The 20,670-nt window shown below is 43.1% G+C and overlaps 2 protein-coding genes across 2 annotated transcripts; both read left to right on the forward strand.

Annotated features, from left to right (window-relative positions):
* The first annotated feature begins 1,025 nt into the window (after nt 1-1,025).
* Nucleotides 1,026-1,488, forward strand: LOC131284296 (uncharacterized). Its single transcript, XM_058313151.1, has 2 exons — nt 1,026-1,241; nt 1,309-1,488. The coding sequence occupies exons 1-2, from the start codon at nt 1,026-1,028 to the stop codon at nt 1,486-1,488; spliced, it is 396 nt and encodes a 131-aa protein (XP_058169134.1).
* Nucleotides 1,489-9,230: 7,742 nt separating this feature from the next.
* On the forward strand, nt 9,231-11,692 carry LOC131284297 (vascular endothelial growth factor receptor 2-like). Its single transcript, XM_058313152.1, has 6 exons — nt 9,231-9,249; nt 9,339-9,514; nt 9,595-10,261; nt 10,322-10,753; nt 10,820-11,475; nt 11,558-11,692. Exons 1-6 carry the CDS (start codon nt 9,231-9,233, stop codon nt 11,690-11,692), a joined length of 2,085 nt encoding a protein of 694 aa, XP_058169135.1.
* Nucleotides 11,693-20,670: the final 8,978 nt, after the last annotated feature.

Here is a 20,670-nt window from a genome sequence, read left to right on the forward strand (position 1 = left end):
ACAACGAAGCAGAAAAGATCCCACTAATTGAGAAAACCTGTGAGGTGTTTAATTAAGAAACTTTTCGCTCGTTCTCATTGCTCCCTCGTTTTTTTTAAGGAAAGTTGCTGGTCTTGCGGGGAGGGATTGATGAAGGACATGATTATTTGCGAATATTTGCACCGGATTAATAGTTTTAAATCACTTCTGTGTTTTAGCACTTACACTTATACATTTATATTCATGTTCAAATTTTTTTTAAATGTATAAACAATTTTATCTGATTTGAATCATGCTCAAATTTGGCGTTAATTTAATCACTGGCTGCCAACTGAAATTAACAAAAATGCAATATCCTGTGACTTTATGTGTGAATACAACAGTATTGGTTTCGTGTTTCGGCTTGATCAGCAAAATCAAGTTGACACAAAAATTGGTAGCCGTGCGGGGAAAAAGACCCATGAATGAAAGTTCCTTAATTTTTATTACAGCGTCCACTTGGATGGCGACAGTTTGCATGCTCGGAATGCACCAGAAAGCATACAATGTGAATCCGGCTGGTTAATTACAGTGAACAGGTAAAAGTATGTTTAATCTCGTTTGTGTTGGTGAGTGGGCCTTAAATTATTGGTTGTTATGTTTTTCTTGTTTTACTTTGCCTGTAACGTGGAAATCATATACAACAGCTTTAAATATTGGGAGACGGAAAAGTTAATATTGATATTTTGTTTTTTGTTATGTTAATGTTTCTTTTAGCCGTTAAGCTTCCAACTGTCGAGAGCTTTTATTTTCTTATCGATTTTTACAACTTTTAATTGAATTGAAAAAGCTACAAATCTTTATAATTATGAATATTTGTACTTCAAAATCATAAAGCAAACGAAACTTCCATCGCTAATCGGTCCGTCCACGGCATCACAACTTTCTCCTCGAAAATAGGACAGGAAGCCTTTGGTTTTTATCTTTTTGTTTCATTTCACATCGTTCCATCCCAAACGGAGTGCGTGTAACAAGTTTGCAAGCAGTCGCTTGGAATCGATGCTACAATGTGGTCGTTTGTGGTGAAGATTGTGCTGCTCAGTGCATTCGTGGCGCAGTGCACCGCCGTTGGGCGCCTGCGGGAGGAATTCATCTGGGGACACCGTGACGATCGGACGGATCGCGTGTGCCATTCGCAATCGGTCGTGATCGAACCGACTTTGGAAGCGTTCTTTAACTTTTTTCGCCCCGTAACGAGACTGGTTTCCTTCATTCCGCCAACGGTGAGTTGTGCCGGTGTGTTGAAAGCACGCAGGTTTCGTTTTACATTTCACCTCTCTTTTACAACAGCCTGATCAAACAGTCCGATATATTCGGCCCTGGACGGATGCGCCCTGGCATCGCTTTCGGGCCGATCTGGTTCATGGAGGCGTCGGAACGAAGGCTCCAGCGACAACCGCCATTCAGCTGAGCCGTCACTGGATGCTGTTCGTGAACGTTGTTATTTACTGCTCAAAGCCTGAGACTTAGAAGTACAACTTTGTGGTGTGAATCACTTGCAATTGTTTAAGATTATTGTTTAGTATTTCAAAACATACATTAAAAATATCAAAACTATCTAAAAAATGCTAAACTATGAGAAAAATCACTTACCTAAAACTAAACAACTTTGATTGGGCACATTTTTTGACACATTTTTGATTATACTCAAAGCTGGAACTGATTTTATTTAAAGCAACATCTAATTTGGTAAATGTTTTTGTAATATTTACACCCCACGAAGAATGCGCAGTACGTCCCGAGCAATAGCGAATAATGTCTTAGACTCCAATATTTTGAAACATGTTGTAACAAAAATCTGTAACACGATTTTACTTTCTTAGAGAGAAACAACAAGAAATGCATCACTGCATATAATCAAATTACATAAGCGGGCCGAGTAATAAAATTATGAATTGATTAAAATACCCAACGTGGAGCTAGCGAACTTTCTATAAAATGTTTTGGAAATCGGAAACGCCGAAAACAAAAGATATCTAAGAATTCTGTAGCACCCAACGGTTACGTAAAAAAATGTTCCAAAAAATCGAATCGGTTTTATCCAAACTCTCCAAATTCGCCCAGTAACTGGAAACGTTCTTTACTTCTCATACCATTTTCTGTTCAACGAAATTGGCAGCAAAAACAAAGAAATAACAGTAAATCGAACAATTTGCCCATATCGCGTTACAGCAGCCCTAGGCATCCGAAAAAAGGGAATTAAAAACAATAACCGGCAAAAGAGAAGGCAATAAGTTCAGCCGGCGCATACAAACGGTCAGAACGTTCAGGCTCCAAAAAATTGTTGACGCGTATGGTGTGGGAGGAATCTCAATATAAAAAGGAAAAATTAAGCAAATATCTCTCGGAAAAGCTGATTAGTGTCACGTGGCTGACCATAGCCAGCGTCGACTCCTCCCAGCATCCTCCCTCGATCGGCCTCCGGTATTATCTGACAGTTGACCCTCGGGCTCGGAGTGACATTTATTAAACCAGTACCTTCGGGAAATTCCCGAGCCCAGCGCGGAAAGGGTTCCGATAGAATCTGATGCCAAAGGTAAATGTGCCAAATTTGAACGCCGAGAAAATTCTTAACCAACTAACCCTCCCACCCTTCCGCACAGGGCACGTGCCGGCGGGCATGATGAAAAAGGGGCAGCAGTAAACGGAGAAACGGTTTATCAAACGGTTTCCGCTTAACGTAATTGGTTTCTCGGGGGTATCATTTTCTGGGAAAAATTTCCGGAAGCAAATATCCGGCATTCTCCGTAAGAAAACGAACCTTCAGAAAGAAAGTTGGACCCTAGATTCACAGCAATGTTGTTTTAAAATGAAAAACAACATCCAAATTATAAAACGGTTCGTGTTTCTCACAAGTTTTCCACCTCATTTGCACAGCTGCCAATCAGTGTCTCTAGAATTTACATGCTCGGAACAACACAGTCACCCGACGCCCTCTACTGATGTCAGTTTGTGTTTTTTCCCCTGCCAGGAAAACAACGATAGACAAACAAATCAAACCCCAAATTTGATTGACCGAAACGTACGTTTTCCTCAAAATTAGGTCGCCAACACAACTTCTGCGCGACACCCACTTCTGCTTACAACAAACCTGACAGGAAAGCGGCCTGGGAAAACTTTACGCCCCGGCGAAGGAAGGCGGGGAGTCCATCAAATGAAGGGATGGACGGGGTATGGATTGTGACAAATGTTGCGTCCATCCTGAATTCATGGTCCCTTAACTTTACACTACCGAACACACCCATCCGGTATCCGTTTGGAAACTGTCTCGAGTTGGTTCTATAATAAAATTATCCTTTTCCGCAAGGATTGATTGAGGCACAAGAAACTCCAACCGAGGGTTTAGGAAGGCGCGTTTGCCTTGCACGTGGAGCCCCATCTTTGTGAAATTGATTTTTGAGGATCTTAGTAGGAACAAACAAACTGTCCCTTTGTAATGTAGTATTCCATTTGGGCTCGATTGGCTCCTGTAGGAACATGGATTGGGCAAGTCGGTGTTTCCGCCTTTAGCAGGAAGCAGATAAAACTTTGCTGCAGCCTTTGGAGCAAACCCGATTGTGAAAGGAAGGAAGCGTAAAAAGGAATTTTAAAGCAGCGCTGTAAAGGTTTCTTGCACCCAAATTCCCCAGAGTCCCACCGAAGATCTAGCTCTTATTGTTTTCAAAAGGTTCAGTTCCGTTGTTGCTGTACCGTTAGGAGATTCACAGGCCTTTTAGTGGGCTCGGCGTACCCAAAAGAAGACCCCGAAGTAATCGATTCTGGATGGAGAGATAAATGACGCTATTACGCATCCAAGAAGTTGTCCATTTTTTTCCTCCCTTGTTTCGGGTCACACCGTCATGGTAACTGCTCTCAACATCATGTTTTCCTCCACTCACTGGGCGGCACCGGAACCGTTTCCTTCCGCACGGCCGGTAGGGCCCATTGGATGGGCGAGGCTAAAAAATGGCGTAATAAGATGGAGAGACATCAAGTAAACTTGTAGTATAACGAGCGCACGTCAAGCTGCCAACCCCCGTGGGAACGTCCCCGGCAGTCGATGGTGGTTTATGGCACTGGCAAAAGGGAGCCATTATCAGACCATTGACGAGATTCAGTGCGAGAGTAGATTTATCGCGGGGGTCAAACTTCAAGGCGTCGCCACGCTGAGCCACGGCGTGAGTTATGATTCATCATGTTCCGATACGTTGGACGACCATATTTCACGGCGACCAAAACAAAAACCCACCAAAGTGACGCCAAAGATCTTTTTAGTATTCGCAGCACCGCCTCGGGCCATTCCGCTGCCCTAACCAACTCCATACTTTTTTACCGAGGAGTCAACGAACCGACACCGACTCCCACGCGAATCGTACGTGGCTGGCGTCTTCCCCATTCGGTGGGTAAAGTTTCAGATAACAGCGCAAACATTGCTTTGCACTTTTATGTTTGATTTCGTCTGCTTCATACCAACCCTGCGTGACCCGAACTGACGTTAAGTTTTCCCTACGCACATTGCGCCAATTTACCATCCCGAAAGACTGTCGGCTGTCGAAAGTAGGTCAAAAGGTTGTTTGAACTTTGCGCGGAAGCACGACGGTTGCCCACGCGCGGTTCTGTGATGTGTTTTCTTCCGTTTTTGGGCGGGGCGTTGGCAATTCCTGAAACATTGTTACCAGCGCGCGGGGATGGGGAGGGAAGAAGTATCTTTTTGCAATTTGAACTACGTTACAATTTCCGCTTCGAAAGCATCGGATTCCCCGGGGGTGAAAATATCAGCGTGATGTATTCTTCTTTATTACATTCGCCTGAATTAGCGCATCTTTTATCCGAATCGTGCAGTGAAAAGAACTTTTCGTTGGATGACGCTGGTTTACAGCTAAGTCACAATAAAAAAAATCAAAAGCATTGTATTAAGGCTGTTAAGAACAAAAACACTTCTGGCATGATTTTTTCGAAAGTTTGCTTTGGTTATTGGAAAAGTTGTTTTAAACTGGCCACTATTGTATTATATTTTCAATCCCCGAATAGGAAAACCGAAACCAAAGTTTTCTTGATGTGTTATCTCGTCAAATAAGATTCCCAAAGTCTTACTTACAAGACACACTGAAGCAAGTTGCACTCGGCGAGTAAAATTCCAAAATAGCTCAACCCACTTCAACTGTAAGCGTTCAAGTGAGAGTCGGTTGCCATCCTACAAGGACTTTTGTTTGCTGACGGAAACCATTAGTGGTTGTACAGTGCGGAGGAAGTGAATGAAATAGTTACTCTTGCTAATAGGAAAAATTCACTGCGGTGTAGTTCCAGCAGTCACACTGTACACGTTCTATTCTGGGAGCTTTTAAATGCAGTAATCAGCCACGAGCGCTGAGTCGCGGTTAAGACTTCCCCCTGACGTAGGCGTGTTTCTCGATAATCCCGTCGTCATCTTTGCGACACTTGGCAACAGGACCACATTCGCTGGATGTTCATATGCTTCGTCTCGCTAAGCACTCCCTCGCGGTCTGATTCGTGGCCCCTTGGTTATAAACCAACAGCATTTCAACGAGTTTGGGGTCATGCAAAGGGGACGCCATGAGCCACCATCATCATTCGACCGTGGTACTCGACATCTTTTGTTGAAACTTTTCAAAAAATACATAAGGCGTTGGAAGGACCCCAGGATCCTGGCAACACCAACGCTCCTCGGCACAACGACTGAAAGCCTCGCCTTGTGTTGACGGATATGGCCCATTAAATTCTTTCGAATGGTGGTTGAGTTATAACTTGTTTAATTCAAAACGGATATAACACTCATGCTTTTGAAAGAATCGTAAATACAAAACAGGAATAAAAAGAATCACGCATGAATGTGAAAGTATGGATTTCAATGTAAGATGTTTTGCTGCAAATGTACGGATGGCAGGTATCGTAAGGTTTTGATGAATCTTGAGGGAACGTATTTGTTTTTTTGGTTCCAAAAATTCCAGCGAAAACATAGAGTATTTTTCCTATATGGCATATTCGAATTATGAAAAATACATATGAGCACAGTTTAATTATGCATGCCAGGTCCTCCGAATGCTTATGATGTCTAGGCAATGGCAGGGAAGCATATTCCAAAACGATACATCTCCAATCATCGTTTCAGACAGCCCTTCAGCGAAATGGTGATACTTGAGAGATTGGATAAGAAACTCGAAAACAGCTGCTTGTTTCGAATGTACGTGATCAAATCTCGCACAACTCAGCAGGGCACTTACAACTCAAACATGTCTACATATTTGCAAGGATGAGTCACGGTTTATGAGTGTGAGCAACTGTGTATTCCTAAGAATAATTCGTGTAACCAGAGGTTGGTATGGTCAATAAGAAAAGGTTGCTAGCATTTATTGAATTTCTTCATCCACCCTTTTCTGAGTAATGGAAATTTGGAAAAGAGAACAAGAGTTGGTATTTCTGGGAATTTATACTAATTAAAATTACCCACCCACTTCAATGAACTGTAAAAGAAAAGCGTTAGTGGGAAGAGTAACTCCAAAACAGCGCTAACGAAACATTTCTTTGGATGTCGGTTGGCAAACTTCTGCCAGTGGATGGCAGCAGAGAAAAACGTAGACACCCATTTGAACTCATCTTAACGCAGATGAAAGCAGGTGGAACTTGAGCCATCCTCTACTTTAAGTTTTAATAGAAAAAACTGCACACTGTGGAATAAAAAACGAACTGATTTTTCGTTCCTATTTCCTAACCACAACCACTTGGCCCACGCTTTGTTTTCATTTAAAACCATTTTCAACGGCGTGAAAAGTAGCCCTCAACTTGCGATGAGCAAGATTGTAGAAAACTAATCTGTGTCAGTGATTTAACTGGATCCTTGTTTTTGGGCAACCCCATTAAAGCAATGGCGAAATGAGATCCATTTCTACCAAGAGAAGAATGATAGGAAAGGTACGGAAATGGAAAATTTTGATTTAGGGTTCGACCAGGGTGTGGAAGAATTACTTGTGATAGTACTTGTGATCCGGGGAATCCTCTACATGCGCAGGTTATCGCCTTTCTTTGAGTTCCTCAAATTTTCCATTCGGTTCAATATGGCTTTGAGTGGCTTTATTTGTCAATAAAAACGAAGCGATTTTTTGCACTTCTTTTCGCTAGCCGCGTCATATCCATTGCAGCCTGTTTTTCTTGACGAAATCTTTTTTTTTTGCGTTCGTAATAAATTATTAATTGGTTCAAGAAGGGATACGCCATTGGAAAGTGAGTCCAAAAATGGATGGGTGGAAAAGTATTTAATATCCGGCTGATGGAAGGTAGAAGAAGGCATTTGTAAGGCTGTTTCCAAGAAAAAGCATATTCAATCTATGCAAGACAACTAATATTGGAGCCATAGAAAAACCTTTCAGTCTCGAAAGCTGTACGCAAAAAAGGATGATTGGATCCTGTGGGCAAGAAATGATTTATCATAATAGTCACAGCAAGGTATAGGTTACTAATTCGTATTTAACATGACAGATACATAAAAGAATTCTGGTAACGATTCGGGTTCATGCAACGGTAGAAAGAGACTGTAGATAAGATAAAAAACCGTTGTTCATTTGCTGTTGAATAATCGTCATATCATCAGGCAGGCATATATTATAATCAGTTTCACGGCAATATTACCAATTTTGCTCCATTCAGCGTAGCGCAACTACTTATGCAATAGTTCTTGATAGCTTGAAATTGAAGTTCAGTACATCTTCAACTTTCAAATCAAATATCGAAGTCGAATCGAATATGGCAGTATAAAATGACATAAAAAATTACTTTAAGATTAACAACACAGTATGAAAATATAACTTAATTTACTCCCATTTCAAAGACTCAACTATCTCAGTCGTTTTAGTTTCAAGATTAGTTTTAAAAATAAATTGAAAAATCTTGTGCTAGGAAAAAATCAAATATGTATCTGAAAAAAAAACAATTGTGTAGACATTTATGTTGCAAAACACATTAACTACAGTATGTTTCTAGGGTAAACAATTTATCTTGCCGGGTGTGACGAATTTCGGGCCGGCTGTTTATCATTAGATTTACCTTGTAAACAATTCAACATCACAAAGAAATAAACTTTCCCACAATGTGTAATTTAGAATTGTTTTTCAATAATTGTATATAAATTGTCTGTGACTCATTTCGTTTTCGATTTCACGATATCATTGCAACATTTAGGGCAATAGGTTCCAGTAGCTCTACGGGTGCGATTGTGACGAACGGTAGTTTACTGATTACAGTGGTGGTGTTTCTTATGTGACTAATGCAAATTATTATGGAAACGCCTCATCACATTGACGCAGTTAGTTGTATGTTACACACTCAGTTATAGTTTAAACTTCGAACCATATTGGTCGAACTCTGTGTTTTAAGCAACGACAACGGATAAAATAGAGCGCTCGTGATAAATTGGAGTGTTTTTGATAGTTAAGAAGATCATTGCACTGGTTCTAAGGGTAGTGATAATGGTTTATTTTAATTTTTCCCTTGGCGGTTTCCTCACCTATATTGTTATAGTGCTGAGTTCAGGTGGGCAAGTTGTATATTTTTCTGTTCTTTGTACTTTCTCAAACTTTTCTTCTTTATTCAAGGCACAGTTTTGACTGCACGAGATATACACTTTTCACCCCCGAGCGCCGCCAGAAACACATGGCTTGTATTAGAAAATAGTAATTTGAATATTTATTGCAACATTTACATGCCTGTTGCTCTCCAGTCCTCGAATTTCAGAAACAACAACAAGGTTCATATTTTTAGAAGTATTTCTGCTTTGAATTTGAATATAATGGAATAATTTGTGCTTCTTACAATTACAGCAAACCTTAAAGAACATTACAAGGACCCAAACAACTAGCGACAAATGCTGTTATCAATTTTACAACTGTGATGTACATTATCTTTTGATAATAGCAACCGATAGCAAACAACTAGCAGATGCTGGACGTATCAATCCAGAGCCGATGGTGCTTAATTTTGTGGATAAGAATTTTGTTATCACAATCTACCACAGTGTCGACATCATCGTAAACATCGTGAAAAAAACATGGGAACGCTATATTGACTTTTGTGAGCTGTTCAAATTTGGAAGTAATTGCAAAAAAAATGAGCGACTAGATAAGGTGATTTACACCGTTACAAACGCACGACCAGAGCAAAGCGGTACGTTCTTAGTCACGGCAAAGGGCAAAGGGGCTTTACAGATATCGGAGGAACATAGCATGCGCATCAGCATCAGACGTGAGTTATTATAAACTCTTGGACAAATATTTATTTCAAATTATGTACAATTTTACAAGACAGTTCTCTCGTCTTCTCCTTTTTTGTAGCACTGCTCGAGATTAAACTCGATGAAAAAGTGGTGTTAATACTTCAAGAACCCATGCCTATTGCTTTCCAAGTATGCTCGCTGTACGGCGAAGAACCATTCACGGGGGTTTACTTCACACCACTCTACTATGATAGTGCAAAAAACAAACTAGAGCCATCGCAAGGTCTTAAGTATGTAAGTTTTACGTTTCGACAGAAGTTCATCGTATTTTGATTACTTCAAACTAATGCACTATTGAACATTTTCTTTTACAGTCAATACATCGTGATTTGTTTCAAGTAGGAGAGGGTTGTTTCAAAGTAAATGTTTTGGATGATATTAATGTTCCTGGTAGACTAGACGTCCAAGCTTGGATCGTGAATGGCTCAGAAACAGCATACACTTATGTATATGTGCGTAATTTCACTGATGAAATTGTGCTTGAAACTCCACCTGAACTGTCCTCACCGATGAAGGTGCGATGCCTGGTAGACATTTACAAATACACTAATGCGATCACGTTCGAATTTGGTGGCAACGAGGTGACGGTCTTGGCCGCCAAGGATGGTTACGTATGGTCGGCAAGCATCACCCTGCGTACGGTCGATTATGTCATATCGTGCAAAGCGAAATCTAGGGACATCAATGGTGGGTTCATTGAAAAAAAAGTGAACCTGATGAAGCAGTTCAATGACCCGCCAATTGAGAATGCCATGTTCAACATAACACTCTTCGTTAGAGAAAATGTATTGCTGAACTGCACTCCCCGAGACAGGTCGGTTTCATGGTACAAAAATGGCCGTTCGTTGAAGCACGAGGAGGGGACTCTAACCCTAACGCTTGAGCGTAAGGAGAACTTCGCCGTTATAGCATGCTTCACGAAGATCCGTGGAAAAGAACGATCAACGACGTGGTACATCCAAGTCAGACCACAATTTCAATGTTAGTTAAGAAATCTTCCCAAACGTTGTGAAACTATTTCTTTTTTTCTCGTTCTTCAAGGGTACCCGACTGGAGTTCTCATCTTTTTTGGTGCAATCGGAACCCTGTTGGGTTTGCTCATCCCGTTGAGTTACTTGAAAAGCAGCCAAAGAAGGAAAATGAAGGGCGATCATCAGGGAACGGAAATGGAAGCGGTCACTCCGGCCCAAGAGCATGTGCTACAGATTCCACCGGAGTACGAATTTTCCAAGGAGATACTGCGCTTTCGCCGAAAGATCGCCGATGGTGTTTTCGGCGTCATCATGATGGCCAAAGCGGTCGCGATCGTACCCCGGGAGCCAAGCACAGCGGTGGCAGTGCATATAGTGGCTAACGTCGAGTGCGACTCCGTCATGCACGTGCTGATTGCGGAGCTTAAGATGATGATTGAAGTTGGCCAGCATCTGAACATAGTCAACTTTCTCGGGGCCATTACGGAAACCGTTCGCATGGGTGCGAATTGCATTCGAACCGAGCTAATTGTACGAGGTGCTAATTGTTAATCTTCCTATATGCCAGGTGATCTGATGGTCATGTACGAGTACTGTCCGTACGGAACCTTGCAGGAGTTCCTGTGGCAGAACAGGGCCAACTTCATCTCCCGACCGCTGGCGCGCTGGTTTTATCTGCCCGACGATGAAACGCCGGAGATGTTGCAAAGCTACACCACCCAGGATCTGCACTGTTTCGCCTCGCAGATCGCCAACGGTATGGCGTATCTCATCTCGCGCCGCATTCTGCACGGCTCGCTGAGGGCACGCAAGATTATGCTGTGCGAAAAGCGTGTGGTCAAAATTTGCGGCTTCGGCCTCACCCGGACCGTGTTCCGCAGCAGCGCGTCCAAGCGTGCCGAGGATGAGACAACCGCACACAAATGGCTCGCGCTGGAGAGTTTTCCCAAGCTGGTGTTCAACGCCAACACGGACGTGTGGGCGTTCGGCGTGGTGTTGTGGGAAATTTTCTCACTCGGTGCAACGCCGTACGCCGACATGAGCTCGGCGCAGATCCTTCACCAGAAGCTGCTGGATGGGTATCGGCTGGAGAAACCGGAGCACACCAACCGGGAGCTGTACGACATCATGCTGTCCTGCTGGTACGTGAATCCGACTCTTCGACCAACGTTCGAAAGATTAACGCACGAGTTCCACCGGCTGCTTTCGCACAGAATCAGAGATGTATGTTTGAAACTATCCCCCTGCTTTTCCACTCTTTTAATCACCTCAAGCTGTTGAATTTCTTGCTTTCTTTCTTACTTAGTTCTACAATTCCTTGAACAAGCGGTACATGAGAGCGAATGAGAGAAGGATCGCGCGTCAGGAAGGCCGAACCCCGGAGGAGGACGACGATGACTTTCCGGAGCCTGTCGATAATAATCACTATGTGCGTGGTTGAAGGAAACATCTATGGCGCAATTTGGAGCAGTTCCTGCAACGTTACTTTTTCAAATATTTATATATTGTTTACCAATGCAATTATTATTCTAATCCTAAGTGCATACAACGGGGTTGACCATGGCGCAGCGGTAGCGCGAAGAAACACCACACCACAGGTGTGGGATCGAATCTCGAGTCCGGCACCCTCCGGTATTTACGAACGGGTGATCGCCGATCTATAGTATACCGTCTTTCGGAAGCAGAAACTCTCATCGGAGAGAGGCCTTATTCCTACTAAGCGATGTCGTGCCACAAAAAAAACATGCCTATTACACCCAAATCGAGAAACTATATCTGGTCATAAATAGCACTAAAAAAAATCCTCCATAACATTTGAAAAAAGTTCTTTGATTCACACAAGTTTAATATTTACCTTAAAATCATGTTTAAAATAAGTAGATTTTTTCATCCAAACGTAGATTAATTTTCCTCTTGATCAACGCGAAAGCTTCCTATTACTTTTACGACACTTCGGTACATTGAACTGAAATTGGAAAAGCAAAAAAGCCGACGGGTCAACCTCGACATCGGAAGGCTAATGAAATCGTTCTCCAACCACCATTCCGCCGTCCTACCTCGCCCTAAGCGTTATGACCTACTCGCATGCGGTTCTCGTTAGGGCAGGCAGGGTAATCAAATTTACCCGGCTGGCCCCTTAGTTTGGCAAATATGGACGAACGTGTAGTCCGTCCCCCAACGCGGAGCGCCAATCTTACGGACCGGTGTACCTACAGCCTCACACCGGTGTAATGACCATCCATTGCCGAGATTGGATAAGTAATGGGCGCTGGCGATCCGTGCGATGTCTCTCCCCACCGTCCGTCCGTTCGCCTGGCAGGACCAAATCGTGTAGCGAAATCGGGAAAATAGAAGCCGGGCCACAATGGCTTCAAATTGATTCTCATTACATTTTCATGTCCCTTCAACTCCCAGGGCGACCGTGCGGTTGTATCGCGGGGACTTATCGTTTCCTTTTCAGCTCAACCTTACCTTGTTGATTCTGATGGGGAAATATTATTCTATATTTATGTGGCGCTTTAGATTTTTTTCATTATCAGGTGGTCTTGGAACGTTCAAAGATAACACTAGTACGGGCGTGTGTAAAACATTAGTAAGATGGGGTCGTTTGTTCAAATAACTCCTCCGAGGGTACCCGTAATGGAGAACTACGACCGCTTGTGCTAAGCTTAGTATACGCGCAGAAATAGTGTCTCTCTTTATGGAATGAAATTGTATTTTGACGTTAAATGGGAAAATTCAGTCTTACCTAACATTTTTCAAGAGAATAAAATTAATAAAACATTCAAATGATCTTTTGCTTGTATTTTCAATATTATTGTTTGTCGAACGACCCGACTAAAATAAAAAGTTTGTTTTCCTGTGACATCATTATTTTTAATATACAGCTCGTGCTATATGAATGTCGCAAAAAAAAATCCTTACATCGGAAACAAGAGAAGCAACATCCGTCACAAAATCAAACGCACCGGATGGAACCAACTAAACCTATAACAATGTATAATGTTTTGTGCAGCTTCCCCGGGTCCATCTGTCAGGGCAACGGAAAATCGAACCAGAATGGCCCAGGCCGACGTATCGGTAAAAAGCTGCATGGGAACAGTAGCACTTTTCCGGCCCGCTCGATTCCAGCCCATGTTTCCATCCCGACGATGGTGTAATACCACACCAACAATAGGCACAACGTTCATCGATTGTGTCGCTAGATGCGACACACATGCACAGGCACCCACAAACACACACGTCCTTTGCGTGGCTTCGTGGTGGGTTTTCCCGGCAGCTCAAACATCGTCTCCATAGTAAGCCTTAGAAGCCTTGTGGCCGAGAGCGAACGGAACGGTGTGGGCGGCTGCAATAATGGATGGTGAAAAATCATATTCATCCCACGACTAAATTGTATTCCAATCTCGCTCCACTTGAGTCCCTCCCGAGCGGGGGGTAGGGGGATGAGGCTCCGAGGATAATGTTGCGCCTTTCGTCGACCCCGGCCCCGTCGCCGTAATGGTCGTCACTTGAGTGCGATATAAATGGCTCATATTTTATGCTACCACTTTCCGGGGCCTCGTCGATGAAGGGGGAGGGCTTGGTGGCTGGTATGCCAGGAGTCCTGCCCGCACTGGCCACGACGATGGCATAAATTTATTGAACCGTAATGGTGGCGCGGGCTCAAATCGGCCCGCCATTTGCCACTCCATTCGGCCATCAAGGGATGGCAGAGGACTTAGAAGGATTTATCCTTCCTTAATGTATTGTCGAACGGTTCGGCGGCTCTCGCTTTGAACGCGGGCTCGATAGGATATTGGAAGTTGTAAAAACAAACACCGTTTATAGCTAGCAACCAATTTTTTTAGGATAAGCGATGGAAGCAGAAAGCGACAAAAGCAATCGTCCGAGCTTGGTATGGTCAATTATTTATACATATATTATACATCGTTGGTAGATAACCATGTTCATAATATCCAGAATTCAAATACTGAATTCATATACTTTGACTGTGGCATGTAAACATAATTACTTGAATCAAAAGATCAGAGCCTGGCTCTATTATATTGGCTTGATAATTAACGTATCAGAGAGAAAAACAATTTCACACAACTGCTCTACGTTCAGATTGCCTCAGTGTTGATTCGTCGTAATTGCAATTTACCGCAATAATCCCCTTACTTCGGAATTAAAAATTTCACTCTTGGCAATCATGTGCCATCTTTAATCCAATTTATCTTTGCATGCATCGTCCTCCCACATTGAAGTCCGGGCAAAGGGATGAGTTAAACCAATCGCACTAGACACATGAGAAAACAATTAGTGATATAGCTGGTCTGTAGCGTTTTCTCTTTACTGCGCTGATCCCATGGAATGTTCGAGCGCTAAGAGGCAATGCCATAGTTCCGATGGAAGTTTTCCTGCCAGTATTTTTTTTTTTTAATATCTGCAAGAGAAAGCTTAGTTGATCAAATGTTACATCCACGCGGAAAGGATTGAATTAAACAAACATTTGTGTAGCTCAGTTCAGATCGACTATCTTTGTGTAACACATAAGAAATCAATTTGTCTTCAATTTGAATCCCAATAAGATAATAAGATCTATTTCAACTGATTTATTTTTGTATCAAGCTTCCTGTGCAAGATTCGTTCGTGTTGTATTTCTAAAAAACTGGCGTTTACCAGTTGACCAGCGCATGGCTACAGTACATCCCAAGCGCTCGGAAGCAATTTTGTGCCATCTCAATATTTTCAATTGAACCAATCGAAACCGACCGATCCACATCGCAATCGCTCAATTCATCCCGCAGGACGAAGGGCTAAAAATAGACGGCATGTTTGCGTGACCGTTTGAATGCAGCGAAAGGGTGCGGTTGGGGATTTTTGTAAAAAGAAAAACCGCTTCCTTCTCGGCAGCAAAAGTACAAATGGCTTTCCAAGGTCCACCATTTGGTAGCTCCCACTCGATTGACCTTTTTTTCGGATGCAGTTTTCTAACGCGAAAACCGATGAAGCTGCATTTTTGCAACCGCAATTTCACCACTCGCCAATCCATCGCTTATCTCGGCCTTCAATGCGAACGCAAACCGCTGGGCACTGCCATGAAAAGGCCATTCATTCGGCGGCAGACGGTGATTTCTCATAAGTACCATGCCAACCTCGGATGGCTCGTTCGCTGCCAACGGTTTCGCTCCACTTCGGACGGAACGGCCCGAGCGGGAAAGGCCAAAGGCGCGGGTTTAAAAAGACACCGAAAGAAAAATCGCCATCACAGATAGTGCCATCACTCCGGCGGCGTCCAAGCTCGGTAACATTAGTAACTTCCGCCACGAAGGCCTTCCCTTCCAATGAGGCAGCACTCGGAGGGCTGGGCGTGGGCTAGATAAACATGATTGATGACCTTGCGTCAATAGTCGTGGAAGAGCCGTGACCAAGTACCATCAGAAGATGGGCGGGTGGTCATGCGGAAGTGCGTTGGCATCCGACCGTGTGATGGATCCCGTCTCTCTCCGCGTGCCTTCGAGACTTTGTTGATTTTATGCTCATCGATATCCAACGACTTCAGTGCTATCCTGCACCTTGCTGGCGCGTTCTGTACTCTTGTCCTTCCGATCAGTTACTTGTCGCTTTTTGTTTTTATGTCTGCTAGGAAAGTATTGCTGCCCAGTGATGATTCGTGGCTCAAAAAGAACTTGGAACTAGTGTACCAAGCAAACATGATGGAAAAGTTTCACTACGATTATCTATTTTTGCAGCACGGCACTGTAATCATTTATTACAACTCCGAGCATCGCGTTCTCCGCGAAAGCGCTTTTTAGAACCAGCTCTTGCAGTTGATTGGGATTTACTTTTTCGTTCTTAACATTTCTCCACCACGCGATCGAGAAAAAATCCGACACTTACTAACGACAGTTGAGCGATTTCATAGGATTGATAAATGTTTTATCTACACAGTTTCAGCACTAAAGCGTTGCTTCGGAAAACGCGCAAACGATCATTACTGTTGATAAGTACAGTGGAACGCAGTTGGTAATTAAATTTGAAAATTTTAAACTTTCTTCATCCACTCATTAAGCAAATGGACGGGTCAGACGATTTGATGGGAGATTTATGTCTTGGTTGGAAATGACAATAAGAACAAGTTTTCCTTCCCTCCATCATTAGCTCTCGCTAGTGAACTATCTTTTATGATGAAGGTAATGAATAAAACCAACATCAATATAAAATGTAACAGCTACGTTGTTTAATAGATCGTAGTTTTGTGAAAAAAATAAACTACTCTTCAAACTAGTATTTACTGGTATGGGTAATGCTTTTGGAAAAAAGTTCGTAATCTGTTTCTATGACGACACATGTTCTTAATAGTCCAAGAAAAAAGTCCACAATAATTTGCACATGACTTGAGCATCAAAGTGATGTCCCAAGTGATGCCATCTGAAGATTCCCAACACTCTGCTGACTAAACATTAGATCCTTATAGTAGCACCTTGCCAATTGCTGCTTGACCTCGGAAAGTCCGAACAGAAGAAGCATCAGACATCAAAGCAACGAGTGTTCATTCTTTCGACCATGGTTTCAACGACCCTGCGTCGTCCAGGTTTGCATACCCGTCAGTTCCTGCCAAGTCACACGCTAGTTTCTATGCACAAACACACGTACACACATTTTTACGAAATGGAAAAACGAAAATTACCTCGAGCAATGTCTCACGCACCCGCCCGCCCATGGAACGTGCTCCCTTTGGCTAGCAGAATTAATTAATTAGCGCTATTGTTACCGCTAGCGACAGGAGATAAAGACCGGATAGAGGAAAAAAGGACATCAACTCGCTGCACCAACCCCAATGTGGCAAAGTGAAAGACGTACCGACCAACCGGGTCACACATGGGACGATGGAACGTTTATCTTTTCCCTCTCGTGGGCGCTTCCTCCTTCGACACTCTCTTTGATTGTGGCCAAATGGCACGTTCTTCAATGGGGTTCAAACGAAGGGCATGCCACACGGAGAAAAAGTTCTTTGCTTACCTTGTGGAACGACAAGAACCACTTGCAGGCTGAGGTAACACATGCATGGAGATAAATTGAAAAAAGGAACATTATTTGCTGGTATACGAAACATTATTTGCTGGTATACGAAATTGATGAAAATTGTTGGTTTTGGAACATATTCCTTTGCCTATGATATTTGTATGTTATGAACACTTTTGATTTGCATACATATTTACCTTTTAAGGAGGGCAGTAAAATTAAAAAAACTTTATGTTCCGTTTGCTTTAAAGTTCTTGAAAAAATCAAGAAGATCTCTCTGCCACAAATGCAAAAAGCCACAATGTTCATCGCACTACCGAGGGAAGAACTCGTCAAGATCCATCTAGTGTGAGGGCAGCCGGGTCGACAGTGTGTGGGTAAAAGGTTAGCGCGCTTAACCCATGGCCGGAAGCAGTGTTGACATGGAAGGGAGCAACAAAAAAAAAAGTCGCTCCCGACACATCGTCCAGAAAGCTGCATGCTTCTCGCTTCCAACGGGCTTTCCTCCTGATTTCCATATTACTTCCGACAGTAGCAATACCGAACACCGACACCCGACAAACGGAGTCCCGTAAGTGCACCATTAATGAGGTGTTCTGCTACCATTAAGTGCTGGGGAAGGAGCGCAAAATTATGCTAGGGTGCTACAAATTCAAGTACCTGTCACTGACAAGCTGCAGTTTCGGAATGGTTGACCCTTTAATGGTAAGCAGCTGGGGACTAGAGTGTCTGACGTCTGAGGTCGATAGTGGTTTAAGTGTTTAAAGCTGCATGGGATGAACCACAATGCTGTTGACGAAAACCGAGAAACAACCTCGTTACAAAAGAGGTTAAAGTCATCTAGAGATAGAACTAGGATAAAACGTGTTTTGATAATCCAGATTCAACATTTTATTCACGTCTTTCATGTGTTATTTTGTTTTTTGAAATAATGTATGAAATAATGCAAATGTTGACTCAATATATCACTATATTCCGACTTGTTTTACTAAAGCTGTACTACCAAACGTAGTTCGTCTGTTATCGGTACTTGCCACTGCAGCTTGTCGGAACAGATTTTGAAACTCCATCACTTCATCGATCTGTCACTGAGAACACAGATTTACCTCCGGTTTTTTTTTTCTTTTTTATTGCTCACTACCCGGCGGCGAGCGTCTTCAACTATGTCTACGTCGTAACGAGTCCTTAGAAGGCCGAGGGGAACGAAATAAAATGCTAACGTAGTTCTATCGGGATCTGTGGACTGCTCAATTCCTTACGTCATCGCGCGCACCAAAGTAAATCGACGTATCCATACCCGGGGCACTCCATCAATCAAATTCGAAAAATTTGATTGAACACATCCCGCATTACGAGTGCTTTTGCTCGCACCCTTCTCCGCGTGCACCGCAATGGAAACCCATCGTAGGGTGTATTCCTTGTGGAAGAATCCTTTGAAAACCGGCGTGCGTGCGTGAGCCAATCGGTGCCCATTTGGTGCCCGCATCCTGCACAGTTCACACCATGCGAGTGATTCGGTTGTGATTGATTTTCGACGAGGTTTGCGGAATTTTTCACCACCCACCGAGTCAACGCGAGGATGATCCAATGGCGAAGTGGTAGTGGGCCCGAGGCGCCGGACGGAAGATCCTCGTAACATAAAAATATCAAAGTGAGGGAAACGTAAAACGGAACCTAAGCAATATATACATATTTTTCAAACTCCCCATTACGCCCATCGATTGGGCGCATTTTAGCGACATCATCGATAGGCATGAGTGATGGCTGGTGTTTGAAAACAGCCCTGAAACACATCATTATTCGCTGCTCCTTCGCCATTGCCTTTCGGTTTTGATGGAGCTCTCCAAACGACGGAACTCGCTCGCGTCACAACCATTTCCGCCGTTCGCCATCGCCGTTTCATGGGATAAATTATGCTAACGAGCTGTTAATCCTGACCTTCCCGGTAGCCTCGTTTTTCGTCCTCCCACTGCGCTTATCCGCTAAGGAGCGAAGAGCAGAAACCAGCGAGGTGCTGGAACGACAGGGAAAACTCCCAAGACTCATGTGCGCCTGATTTATCGACCGGACTGAAAATAATCCCCGGCTCGAAGCAGCACCATGTTCGTGCGTTTTCGATCCGTTGTTCCCATTAACTGATAAAAGGGGTGTTAATAGATTTACACACATAGGGGGAGAAAAAAACAAAACGTACACCCACTCGTAATAATAGCTCGGTTTACATAACAGGTAGGGCGTGAAGGATTTCGTCGAAGGATCGTTGTTGCCTAATGAATATTGAAAGATACGATCCCGCCGTGATACGTTAATTTAAAGTAATCTTGCATAGTAACGAGAAATTTATAAATAAAAAATAGGATACAGCAGAGCGCTTTTTGTGTGTCATGTTTTAAGGAAATCGATAAGTTTCCTTTTGGAATGTACCACATGTTTACCGGGTTTATTCTAAGAGCGGATATTTGCCCTTTAAAAGGAGTTTATCGAACACATCATGATAGTAAACACTGCAGTTTCACCCTAACGAGCGGTGATTCAATAATTTAATTTAAACCACTTTAATGAGCCACCAATGTGTCCCATGACATCGCAAAACATCAAAATCTCATCGGAGGAGAACTCAAAATCATGTTTCACCATCAAATAAACTCGACGTTTAATGATACCAACAAATGGCACCACAACCGTGTGCTGGTTCAAGTGTCAACCGGGGTCGTTCGCCAGCTCGAATGCCCATCCCAGCCATTTCCCGAGTCAGGGGGTAAAAATTGATTCAAACTGTCCGACATTCGGTTTTATAGTGTTCGCTTTTATCCCATTTGAACTTCCTTTACTACCATTTCAACCTGTTCTTTTATTAGGTTTCTAATTATTGGTTGAACGGCTTTAACCTGGCCTTCCATGGTTCGCTGGTTGACACAAATTCTTTTTGTAGAATATCATCGAGTGTGTGATGGCACATTTTTTTTGCCTTCATGGCGTTTGTTACTCTTTTCGTCGTAACACCGAGCAATGACAATGTTACGTAACTTCGTTTTGAAATACATCCCAAAAAACGTCTTCAACAAAATTTCTACGTCGTCAGGTATTACTGCGAAAAGAATGTCTTTGTACGGATGATGGCCAAAGCCATTGACACAAAAACTCTTCCTTCAAGAGCTTTCCAGAGTGCTGCACTTGCAGTTTCTCGATGCAATGCCCATATCTGCTGAGGCATACAGGAAACTTTTACCCCGGCCCAAAATCTACGGAAAAGCGTGGGAGCATCTCTTTGGGCAGCAGAATAACAGATGCTCGACCCCGAAAATCAGGTCAACTGTAAGCCGGTGGCTTCTGTGGCTACGAGAATCCCGTCAACCGATCCGGTCCCGGCTCTAACGGACTTCAGTCCAGCCGACAAAGGCATCAGTA

This window comes from Anopheles ziemanni, chromosome 3 (assembly GCF_943734765.1).
Source record: "Anopheles ziemanni chromosome 3, idAnoZiCoDA_A2_x.2, whole genome shotgun sequence".
Taxonomy (NCBI): Eukaryota; Metazoa; Arthropoda; class Insecta; order Diptera; family Culicidae; genus Anopheles; species Anopheles ziemanni.